The sequence below is a fragment of the Harpia harpyja genome, chromosome Z (assembly GCF_026419915.1).
Source record: "Harpia harpyja isolate bHarHar1 chromosome Z, bHarHar1 primary haplotype, whole genome shotgun sequence".
NCBI lineage: Eukaryota > Metazoa > Chordata > Aves > Accipitriformes > Accipitridae > Harpia > Harpia harpyja.
In genome coordinates this window covers 55,405,831-55,418,823 of record NC_068969.1, presented here as the reverse complement: position 1 = coordinate 55,418,823, position 12,993 = coordinate 55,405,831, and the positions used below count along the sequence as shown (strand labels likewise).

The 12,993-nt window shown below is 37.3% G+C and overlaps 1 protein-coding gene across 10 annotated transcripts in view; it reads left to right on the top strand.

The window, feature by feature from the left end:
• Positions 1–12,993, top strand: part of PAM (peptidylglycine alpha-amidating monooxygenase) — a 154,415-nt gene that overhangs the window by 69,702 nt on the left and 71,720 nt on the right. For all 10 annotated transcript variants that reach the window (XM_052779057.1, XM_052779056.1, XM_052779055.1 and 7 more), the window contains 2 exons: positions 2,145–2,660; positions 3,836–3,956. In XM_052779057.1, coding sequence (XP_052635017.1) covers positions 2,569–2,660; positions 3,836–3,956 — 213 coding nt within the window. In that variant the 5' untranslated portion in view covers positions 2,145–2,568. The remainder of the gene's footprint in view (positions 1–2,144; positions 2,661–3,835; positions 3,957–12,993) is intronic.

The following is a 12,993-nucleotide window of genomic DNA, read 5'->3' as shown; positions in this document are numbered from 1 at the left end:
TTTAAGTACAATGTGCAGATGTTAGGCATACATGTATTGATCTCACTGCAGATTTAATTTCTTTGCTTTTTTAGATAATTCCAGATTATGATTCTTTTTTTTTTTTCCCCTCTCTTGTGGTCAGCATTCTAAAAGCCATGAATCGTCAGGTGTTCTTCTGTAACATTAAGGTGTGTTCTGGTGATTTTTGCTGTTACCATGCTTAACTGTGCAGTGAGAATTGAAAGCTGCTGCAAAGAAACCCTCATATTTCAGATGCGGAGGGACTATTAATGACCACATTTCTCAGTAGCTTTCTTTTATTAATTTGTATACCAGGTTTGTAACAGACTTGATGTAACCAATCTCAGACTTCTTAAAGCTGGCAAAAATTAAGCGTTTGTTTTTATTTCTAGTCACTGGAAAATATCTTTCCAGATTCCAGAAAATTAAGTCAGAATGTTGTAATTCTGTGTATGTTAAAACCCAGGGTATTTCTTCTGCCTCTGTTCTTAAAATAAAGGCATCATTTCTTTTGTTATACAAATAAAAAAAGTACTAGAACTTCTAGCCAGACAGCTAACAAAGATGCTGAGCAGTTATTGTTGCATAATTATACTTTAAGAGTAAAAGTAATGAAGCCTTCTGTTTTTATAGTTCTTAACTTTTTGTGAAGCATATCACACTTGTCTTTTTTTTTTTAAATGATTTTTGATTTTCATCATAGCACAGACCTTTAAATGTGTTGCAGCTTTCCATAGTTCACTAGTGAATATGATTTAGATCCAGAAGACATGGAAATTTACATTGAAAAAAGGAATTAGGCTTGTATCGTTGCTCGCATGAATGATTTTGGACAGCTTTGGCATGTTTTTGGCAAGCTGAAAACTAAGATGAAGTCTATTTTTAGTTGTTTGTGACTGAATCTTTTGTGTAATCCTTCAATGAATAAAATATGCAAGTTTAATGATGATTAATGTAATCAGGTTTTTAAATCTTACAAATAGTTCAATGCAAATCTAGTGTAGCTGCTAAACAACAGGCAAGTGGCCAGCATGGCTTCTTAGTCTATGTATCAGCACTTTTGTTTCATAAGAAGCCTTTTCGGTACGTGTCCTGAGATGGAATTGAGTTTTCGTAAAACACATGAATTTAATCATGTTTCATGTCAGAATTCTTCTTTTTTATTTTGTTCTTATAGCAGTATTTTGACTATGTGTTCCAGGGACAGGGAGACAGTTGGGTTTGGGTGGGTTTTTCCTATTAATATTTATCTTAAAAGTATTACTAAATAATACATTTTAAAGTTTTTGATGTTCATTATGACTTGAAATTTTTCTTCTGCCAGAAGTGGAATGCTCAAGAAAAATACTAGATGTCTTCAGTACACATGGTGTGATTTTCTAGCATACTTATAAACAAACTTAAAATTTTGAAATTAAAATGCTGCATAAACTAAAATGAGGAAGTAAGAAAATTTGAAGTAAAAGCAATGAGGAGAGTAATAGTTTACGCTGATATAATCTCATTATATGAAAGGATAGAAAACTATTCAACTAATATAAAGCAGTCTGATCTCAGTAGTTCTTGTTGCAGTATTTCAAATAATTTGTATCAATTTTCTGAAATTGATATAAAAAGTAACTAAAGTACACAAGAAACAGATACCTTAATGACATAATGGTGTATTACAGGTTGTATTAAAAGTAAAATATTCTCCCAGCCTGCAATATGTGCAGAAACATTTAGTGATAGTCGATAAAATTTACAAACCTTGTTTCTTGTCATGTCAGCGTTAGGCTTTTTTTTGCTGCTCGTAGAACACATTACATTAGTGTTAGTATCTGTGAAATACTCCATGCTTTGCCTTTTGCATATTGAGGGTTTTTTATATTTCTTCCTATCATGTAAAATGTGTTTGAAAGTGTGTTTTGTGTATCAATAGGAAATGTGTCAGTTTCTGACCCTGCATGGATGGGAGGGAAGGAAAAGAAGGGGAGGAAAAGGAGGAAAAGGAGGAATCAACAGACTTGGTGCAATCTTCACTGGGTTGGGCTAAAGCTTGTGAAAGAAGTTACTAATGTATTAAAATGCCTCAACAGGGATTTGCTGAGAACTAATGCTGTAATGTGTTAGTCACGCTTTATCTGCTTCTATTTTTACAGGTTCTGAAGGATGACTGACGCTGGTTTCTGTGATGCCACTTGGAGTCTCCGGCACTGTGGATTGATAAGTAACGTGCAGATTTAACTGCGCAACCTGGGGAGAAAGCATCAGGAGTGCTACTACTTTTCAGCTCCTTAAGTGGACAGAAATACAGTGTCATCTATCTGAAAGGGAAGATTCTTCAACACGTTTTTACAGCTAATAATAAAGACAACATAGCATCATCTATCTTCCTGATTTACAGCGCATCACCTTCCAAGACAGATGATCTGTCCGAAGCTGGAGGATGCCCACAGAGCACATAATAATGAAGTGGTGAATTGATACTGCTGCTTCTGCCACCTAATTGTCAGCATCACAGCCAATAGAACGGCACTGCCCTTTTTCTGCTCACTTAATCAGGGCAGGAACAGCAGGGTGGACATGGCTGGCCTCGTTAACAACCTGCTAATACTGTTTGTGGTTTTTCAAAACATCTGTTTGGGTTTCAGAAGCCCACTTTCTGTCTTCAAGAGGTGGGTTATGTAGGAAGACCTTATGTGTTGAATGCATGCAGTCACTTATGATGATGGAAGTATGAAAAAGCATGTCCTAGATAAAAATGTGTATGGTATTTGTTCAGTTTTGCTCGCTTACTCTGAATTTTCTTTCTGCAATTTTGAAATCGCACTCTTGTCTTATTGAAGACAGAAACTCTTGTTTTATCCATAGGTTGCTCTATAAAATGTGAATTTAGGATGATAAAACAACAATTAATAGAACTTTTTAGATAACATCACAGGTGTATTTGAGACTACACAAGGAGTAAATATATTTCAGCTGCTCAAGTTAGCTTGCAGCATAAAATGATATTTTAACGAGAAAGCATCAACTAGCTTAAAACAGGTCAGTCCTGGGAAACTGGGGGGGGGGGGGGGAAGCTGAATGCAGAATTGCATAGGTGAACTTTAAGCTAGTGTAGAGAAGTAGCCTCCTAGCTCTCCAGAAAAGTGGTTTACTGTTTGTGAAGTATATTGGGCACTGTAGTTACCATGTCGCTTCTGTATTTATGTATTCATGTACATGAATGTACATGTTCAAAATTTGTATCAATGTTGCATCATGTTTCAGGTGTCTCACCATTTAGTTCCTTACAGTGCTTACATTTTTTTACAATTTGTTTACACATTGCATTCAATACAGACTTTGATATTCATGTGAAGTTGTAAAACTTACTGTTTTACTTTGCTACTTATAATAGGAGTTGCTATAAATGTTGTGGTGTTGGAATTAAAAATTTCCCCTTTACACATCATTTAAAATTAATCTGTATTGAATTATATATCAGGTACATAGCCTTTAAAAAGACCCCAAAACTGTTGTGAATGATTAACAGTGCTTGACATTTTCTAGTGAATTAGTTCTCCATTTGTACATCCATGTACCTCAGACAATTATTTAGATGAGATGACAGATTGCGTTTTTAGCTAATGTTTTCCGAACTAGTCTGTCTGATTGCTCAGAGGAACTACTTCAGTAAGTGCTTGATAACTAAGATGTTTTCCTCAGCTCAGGAAGGACTGAAATTTCCAGATCACTCCTGGAGCGACTCAGCATTGTTAAACTTCTTTACTAGTTCTGAAGACCCTTCTTTTTAGAAAGATGTAACAAAAATTAGTATTTTTAAAAATCTTTCCTCTTTCTTTTTAAGGTATAAAGACACCACCAGACCTCTTTCCAGTGAATGCCTTGGAAGTGACCGGCCGGTGATTTCACTTGGTCTGTCAGATTTTGCATTGGACATTCGCATGCCTGGGGTGACGCCTAAGCAGGTGAGAGAAATACGGTTTTTCTATTTGTCGTGGTTTAAGCCCAGCTGGTAACAAAGCACCACAAAGCCCCTTGCTCACTCCTCTCGCCCAGCCCAGGTGGGATGAGGAGAAAATATAGAGAAAAGCTTGTGGGTCAAGACAAGGACAGGGAGGGATCACTCCCCACGTACGGTCACAGGCAAAAGACAGGCTCAACTTGGCGAAGAAACAAAATCAATTTAATTTGCTAGAAATCAAATTAAAACAAGTATACTGAGAAGTAAAACCAAATCTTAGAACACCTTCCCCCCACCCCTCCGTCCTTCCCAGCTCAACTCCACTCCTGATTCTCTCTACTTCCTCCCACCGGCAGCGCAGAGGAACAGGGCATGGGGCTTGGGGTCAGCTCATCACATGTTGTCTCTGCCGCTCCTTCATCCTCAGGGGGAGGACTCACTCTTCCCCTGCTCCAACATGGGGTCCCTCCCATGGGAGACAGTTCTCCATGAACTTCTCCAACGTGAGTCCTTCCCATGGGCTGCAGTCCTTCAGTCACAGACTGCTCCAGTCTGTGCTTTCCCATGGAGTCATGGCCATCTTTGGGAGCATCCCCCAGCTCCGATGTGGGCTCTCCAGGGGCTGCAGGTGGGCATCTGCTCCCCCGCTCACCTCCATGGGCTGGAAGGGGACAGCCTGCCGTCTCACCACGGGCTGCAGTGGCATCCCCTCCTCTGGCGCACCTCCTCCCCTCCTTCTTCACCGACCTTGCTGTCTGCAGAGGGGTTTCTCTCACATCCTACTTCCCTCTTTGCTGCAGATTTCCCCTTCTTAAATCTGTTCTCCCAGAGGCAATACCACCATTGCTGATTGGGTCAGCATTGGCCAGAGGCGGGTCCAACTTGGAGCTGGAGAAGCTTCTAGCAGCTTCTCACAGGAGCCGCCCCTGCAGCCCCTGCCCTGCTACCAAAACTCCACCACACAAACCCAAAGCACTTTTTGACACTTTTTTTTTTAATAAGCTAGGAAAATAAAGCCTTGTCTACAATACCACTCCCATAAAAAGAACAAAAAAACCAGGGTAACTTTTATAGGTATATGTATGTCCAGAGGAAAGTAGGAAACAGAAAAGTAATCTCAAATAAGAGAAAAATCTTTTCATCTGATTAATTTTATTTGTAAAATGTTGGTTTCATAAACTGAATTACTGAAGTTTATTAAAACAAGGAATATGAGTTTTATTAAAGTGAAATATTTCCAGCTGTGCTAGTAAGACATACATTTATTTAGAGTTGCAGTTTCCACCAACTCTCAGATGATGCCTCAGTGAATTTAGATACATTAAATTGAACATTGCTGCAATGTTGGCAAGCTGAGCAAAACCAAGCAAACAGCATTTTATAAGGGTAATACTTTTGACCCAGTATTTGAAACCCTTAAAATACTCCAGGAAGGCTACTGTAAACAGGTTATAATGGTATACTCCTTCAGGTTTGAAGTTGCTTATCTTCTAATGAGCCAAGTGAGTAAAAATGAAGACAATAAGTAAGATTTTTAACATTAATATTAGCATTTTTAAGATTTGCATAAAAGTCTGAGAATCTACTGTCATTTTCACATGTAGTTTCATTAAACAAGATAAACAATGATTAATGGGGGTTTTTTGCAATGCGGGGAATTATATATGTCATTAAAAGACCCTGTGTCTCTTTTAGAGGGCTGCAGATGCTTGGAAAGAGCAGGATGTTGTGCTGCAGTAGATGATGACTCATTGTTGCAGATAGCACTTTCAGAAAATACTGAAGGGAAAATGAGTTTTTCAGTTATTGGGGAGCACCCCTCTGGAACATGTAATTTAGAGCAAGTGGTGTTATTCCAATGAGTGCAAAACAGAAATATAGTTTCTACTAGATTTTATTTGTCCGCAGCAAAATACTAAACTTCTCTTTCAGAAAGAGTGAAAAGTACTCTCAGCTCATCCAGGTGCACATTTGTAATTATGTTTTATTGATTTTACCTGAGGATCCATTAGCTGAAGAGCTAGGAAACACATATGAAGGGATCAGTCACTTCAGATTCCTATTAAAAAAAAGAAAACCAAAACCCAACACCACCAACAAAAGACTGTGGTAGTTAATAGAGAGGACATACTACTTTTCACATTCACGTGTACCTATAGCCAACAGCCTTTGTGTACACAATAAACTGAAATGGTACAGTCTAGTGTAGATTTGGGCGAAGGACATGGGAAGACAGCAACAGAAAGCAACTTGCCAAGTTAATTCCTAAAAAGGTAAGTGAAAATAATCAATAACTAGCCTTATATGCTTTTAAGTCTAGCTTTTATTTTCCTTTCTTGGTCTCACTTGCCCTTCTTCTCATTTCCCTTATTCCTTGCACAGTGTCCCACGCTAACTGTACAGGAAAGTTTGTTCCCATTTAGACAAGTTAAACACTGATATACTCAGCAAGAAGCAATGGCAGAAAAGACAATCTTCGTTTTCTTGCAGTTCACAGAAGGAGATAACCAACAGCTTTGTAGCTCTAGTGCCATTAGTTTATTTTTTTGGCAGAAAGAACATGGAAGGAAGAATCCTCTTTAGAGAGGAAATTCTTCTGTAGAGGCTTCCTTCTAGCTCACTATCTTCTTCATGTACCTCTTGGCCCTAATTGTGGGCGGATGTATTTAGCAACTGTGGATCTGCTGTGACTTCAAGTTGTCCACACTGATGTTTATATAAGACTGTAAGTTGGGAGTTAGACTCAATGATTCTTATGGGTCCCTTCCAACTCAAGATGCTCTATGATATATAGGTTTCTGCTTCCAGGGTCTATCTGCAAGTTTATCTCTATTCATGAAAGATGCAAAAATAAGCCAAAGAGCAAGAGGACAAATGAAATTGCTAAAATGCTTTATTAAGGGCTTTCTGGAGGTATGTCACTGTTTTGGTTATGACTAATTGCAGTTCCTGAGTTCTCAAATATAACAATTTATGTGGGAAAGGCGGGAGAAGAAAAAAAAAAAAGGAGGAGCATAAATTAGTGCAGAAGATGTGAATGAGTTAAATTCTAGAGAACAAAAGAGTATCTTTAGAGCAGTATGTTCTGTGCTATCTCTTCTTTGTCATACATTTTTTTGTGAAAAGAAAATCTTGTTTCAGCTGGATTGCTACAAATTCTCAATTCACTGTTTGGCCACAGGTTAGTACTTTCAGGAGACCTCATAAACAGAATTCTTCTGGCCTCTTTCTCTCTTGGTGTTACGCACACGTCAGTCACATTTCTTATCTAGAGTCACAGCTAGCTAACACAAAGATGTCTAATGTAACTAACCAGTTCTTTGTTTACAATTGATGACCAGTGTGACCTGCAGTAGACAGACAATCAGAAGGTTCGTGTAATGTAAGAATTGTTCTGCAAGGGCTGGAGTTACTGGTTGTTTAGTCAGAAATATCTCCAGGCTGGAAAAAGAAAGGGACCTTCTGAAATAGTGCAGCTGCTGAGTTGAGTTGTTCCATAGCATCACTGTAGGCAGTTGTATTTAATTTTATTTTCCAAGGTCTTTGATACTCCAGCTTCCCAGATAGTTCTTATTGAAAACAGATACTGAAATTAATCTCTTTGGATTCCAAGAAGTCCAACCATATGCATGTATTCCCTGAAACTGACATGAATTTTCAGTACTACCAGTAAGGTTGTACCTTGAATATGAGCATTCATGTTGTTGTTTTGGAGTGATCACTGTAGGAATCACTGAATTCTCTTAATGTAGGGGCATACAGATAACATACAGCTTAAACTCTGTAAAATATTCACCTGGTTCATGGAGGAAATATGTACACATTTCCAACAGGAGGAGGAGGGAAAAGAAACCCCAAATGATTTTGTATGGTTTGCATAGGTAGCACCTTATAATGGTGGAGGTGGCATAATTCTTGGTGGAATGATTTGCAAGTGGCTGGAGCCAAGTTTAACATCTGTCCTTGTATTGGTAGGTTAGTTGCATAAAATTAAATTCATATGTATCTCATGTTGTCAAGGCTGTGGGAGGGGTTGTCAAAAAACCTGCATTTTTTTGCAATGAGGTACTAGATTCGTAGTGACTTTGGGGCTTTGGGGGGAGAGGGGGTGGGAGTTTGCCTTACGTGCTGTAGCTGCAGCTGCCCTGTGGGTGAATCAATGAGAACCAGCCCCTTATGTGGCTCAGGAGTGTGCTAACTGTGCAGAATCTGCCCTGAAGTTGTGCATTCTTTTGGCACAAGTACCAAACATGAACATTCATGTGAAACTGTTCGAAGTGCTCCTTATGAACAGGGGCACTGAAATGTATATTCAAGCAATATAAACCTGGAAATCAGTGAGGTATAATAGTTCTCCAGCTCAGTTAATAAACGTTGGTACTTTTGAACAGTACCACCTCTCATAAGCGGGGGAAGCAATATCTGCAGTACTTAAATACTCTGTTTTTTTCTTAATAATTATTCCAATTGCACAGTAGGGAAAAATGCAACTAACATATCATGTGAAAAGTAATTTTGGTGTGCTGCTGAAGGGTGGAGGATATCTAAGAGCTGTGGAGAGGAAGACTGAAGGGCTTTTTCATTTCTGAGGGAAAAGTTCTATAATCATTTTTTTATACTTAATGTAATTATAAGAAAATTATTCCTCTGCACAGCAAATTACCAGTATGTAAGGACTTATTATTTAAATGGGAACCTGTATGTTTTTTCTTCCAAGAAAGGATGGGACCAGCTCATTTTGAAAATTTTAAATTTCAGATACAAACCCCAATACCGTTAAGCAAATTGAACGCTATTTTGTGAAAGCATTATTAAGAATGTGGGGTAAACATGTTTACTCTGCCGGTAACATGGTTTTGCTGCTGTGAATATCTGTGGTTGTTACAAATCAAATAAGAAATAATGATAAAAAATTATAGTGCAATTAAAACTGTATCTGAAGTAATTTTGTTCATAAATAATAGTTTGGGTTTTTTAATTAATTACTACTATGTTTGAGGCTGAACAAACTTTTCATTGTAAATTAATTTTGGTACAGCATTGGCTGAGTTCTTAAATGTACACTTGAAACTTCATGAATATTGCTAAAGGCACAAAAAAGTGGTAAAAGATGTTGTTATTTGGTATCCAAAACAATATTTGGATATTGTTAGTGTGGAAGGGTTGTGGATGGAGGGGTTCTTGTCTAGTGGAATTTGCAAGTCTTTTTTTTTTTTTTTTTTTTTTTTTGAAACTGCTTATCTTGAGCTTCTACTAGTAGGTAAGCAGTGACTTGTAATACCTGCATATTCAATAACTTTAGTTTCTCAGTTTGAATGCATTGGTTAAAATTTCCCTTCTCATCTCCAGTTTGCTTGGGTATACCATACAAGATAAAAATACATAAAATGAGAAGGAAATTTGATCATTTGGATACCCATAAATTACTGGCACCTCTTTCTTTACTGTTGCTATGACAACCAAGTTGAGATCATGACCTAAGATCCCCCAAAACTTGCTCTAACTCTGGAGAAATTTGTGTGAGTTACTTGGGGTAATTCCTCAGTAATAACTTAGGGTAAAATTCTGTAAAAAGTACAGTTTAGTTACTTACATGAACCTGGACCCTGGCACAGTGAATATCAATACCAGAGATTTATGAGACGTGATGCAATTATCAGTTAGTAATGGCCCTTATTAATAACAAAGATTCTTCCTTTAAAGAAAAAGGGGGGAGGGGGCAGGGCATGGAGGGGAAAAGTGTGGGGCTTTTCTCTTCCCCCCTCCCCAGTATGCTTTCAAAAGGCAGCCTGTTGCACATCTAAAGTTCTATCAGTCTTGTCTTTTCATTTTTTTGGAAACACCTGAATTGATGGGGTTGAGCCTAGTGGAGCGATCTCACTTTTTTTTCTCCCTGCTTGTTTCTTACACAAGATGAAGCCTACATAATCATTTTCTTCTGAAGATGGATCAAATATGCACCCTCATGCTCACAGACCTGCTTGTGGTGAGGTAGAGAAAACAGGACAGAATTACTGTGGATTCTGCAGCGTGCCTTTTGTAATGCTTTAGTGTCAGGATGTTCCTACTCTTCTTGTGTTTGGAGTCAGGAACATTGACAACTGGAGATAAGCCACCAGAATCTGTTTTGTTGAATCCAATAGCTGTTTTTTCATTTGCTCATTTTATCTTATTAGCTAAATACAACCTGGCTTGTACATCAGAAGCAAAATTTAAAACCTTTGTGATTATGCCAGGATGAGTTTTCATGCCAGTAATGGTAAAGACTTCAGAATGACCACATTGATTGACTGCATTATCCATTTGGCCAAGCAATCTCTTCTCTGACTATACCTCATAGGAGTTATTTACAGAAAGACCATAAAAGGTAGGATAGGAGAGTAGTAATGCAAAGATTAGAACATACCCTCCCTGTTTACAGTAATAATGAGAGGATGCTGGCTTGGATTTTTAGTCCAGACTATCTTATTTAATTGATAGTGATAGTTCTTTATGTCATGAATTTGTGAAATAAATTTTAACCCATAGACAATCTTGAATTTTTTTTTTTTAAATGTGCTTCTTTCCTTTTAAGAAGTTATTGGAAGCATTTTGAAAAGGGTTGTAGTTAGGGTAATTTTGTGGGTTTGTTTCCTGGTTTCTCTGCTTTTGAAAAATACATTTTGATAGGGAAGAAGAGGAGATAAATTCTTTAAAAACAATGTGGGTAGTAGGGTGGAACAGTAGGAAGGGGTAAGGGATATGAGACTACACTGTGAGTAGTACGGAATTTTAACAATTCAATGCTTTACCTGTACCGACCATCTATAGGCTTGTCATGTTAGAGTAACTGCTGGCCAGGATCTCTCATTAATGAAATGAAGTCCTTCAAATTACTTTGGGGGACAATCTGAAGTGGCTAATGTAAGGCAATACAAACAATAACAAACAAATGAAAAATAAAAAACTTTGAATGTTCCCTTTCATCTCCCTGCCCCCACCCCTCCCCACCCCCCCGTTTCTTCTTCAAAGCAGTGGGTCTTGCAAATTTTTTCTTTGTTTTTTTTTCTTTTAAAAAAAACTTTGCTCTTTTTTAGGATTAAAATCATAAAGGCACATCAGATTACCTAGGAACATGTCTCTAAACTATACAATGTAGAGTACCTTGGTATTGAAGAGAGATGACAAAGAACATGGAAGAAAGATGTTTAACCAGGACAGTTGCTACTTGTAGATGTATTATAGCACTGAGACAGAGAGGCACGGCTGAGTTCTGCAACAGCTTAGATAATGAGTAGCACACTACCGTTTTAATACATCTATAATTTCCAGTTAACAGTCTTTGATTAAAAAAAGAGCCAAAAGTAATAGTGCACCTAGACTTCTAATAATCTTTGTAGATGTTATGACACAAGTTATAAAATCTCAGTCACTGCATCCATGATAAGTCCTAATACTCTGTTCTTAACTATTTTAATTCTTAATTGGGTAAATCATACTTTCATAAAATACGTGTCATCCTTATTTTTAGTCCACACTGTTTCTAAAATCAATTTGTGTTTAAAGACAAAGAATCTACTGTTTATTTCTACTACAATGGGAATTGCTGCCATTGACTTTCAAAGCTTGGCATTTGGGTATAAGGTCCTAAATGGAGGTTTTTTTAAAAAATACTTCTGAACCGAGGTTAAATAGAAAAGATAGAGTATTTCCTTTTCTATTTCTAGAAGGCTTTAGTATGTTCATTCTGTAAATGCATATAACTAGAGTACACAAAGGCATTCACATCAGTTGTATCAGCTGACCTCTGTTCACGCCTCCCATCTTCTAGCAAAAACACCAAAAATGGTTTCTTAGCTGTGCACGTCACTGCTTTGTCTAATCACATATTGTTATCACCATTGTACCTGTCCTTCCTTCTCAATTTCATTTAATTGTTTACACCTATTTGCAGTGTCTTCTTTTAAATTAGGTTTGAAGTTTTTCATAGCAGGAATTTCATCTTCATTTGTTTAGTATAGTGCTTATGAAAGTCCTGTCAGATTTTGAGTTCATGGGTGTAGTGAAATTCCAGTAGCTGACATCTTTCTCAAACAGTCTTTAAAGTTGCAAAAAAAAGGTTTTAAATAGTTAATCATGTAGCTATCAACCTAATAGCTGCATTGCTGACCTTATAGCCTAATCTCTGTTACATGTAAATAAACCATGGCAATGAATTTATTTCTTAGAATAGTAATCTAGATATCCTACATCATCTTTGGCCAAATATCTCAGTAAAGCAGGTGGTGTTTTCATAGATGGTGCTTTCGTAGGACTTGTCCTTCATCTAGCTGACAAAGATGAGACCGATTCCATTTTTTGTTTGCGTAGTTCACATGTAATTTTGTGCTGTTCCAATGATTTACTGACTTTTTTTGATGTACAAAGTAAGAGCCTTCCTTTCAATAGGATTGCCATATTGTTCTCAAGGACTTTGTTTTATAGTCCAGGTTCTTGTAGATGGAAAACCTGGATTTTGTTTGTGGCCATTGCTCTGAGTTTACTGTGTTCATATTTTAATCCAGCAATACTTTCAAGGCTTACATGCTGAGCATTTAAACTCAAACCAAAAGTCTTTTAGGCAACAAAGGCAACTGTAGCATCATGGAGAGGGCATTCTTGATAAGTTTTCTGCCTGGAGTGCCCATTACACTGTATCTTATGCAGATTGTTCATCCAATTGCTCCAGGAAAATGGTAGTCCTTTACAGTGCTTAAGCAAGAAAATCATGTATCGAATTGTTTGTTTTTTAATTGATTCTGTTCTTTTTCTTTGTTCTAAGGGATATGTGAAGTTTGTTAGAATGCCCAGGGAAGAATATTTTCATTGATCATAATAGAATTAGGTGCATGAATCAAAAATAAATGTATTTCTATGATTGCTGCTACAATGGCACCGCATTTTTACACCTTGTGGTCCAGTTATATAAATCTTGGAATAGGGTGAAATACTGCTATAGGTAGAAATCTATTTAGCTTTAGAATATCTTGAGTTAGAAGGGACCCATGGAGTCCAACTCCCTG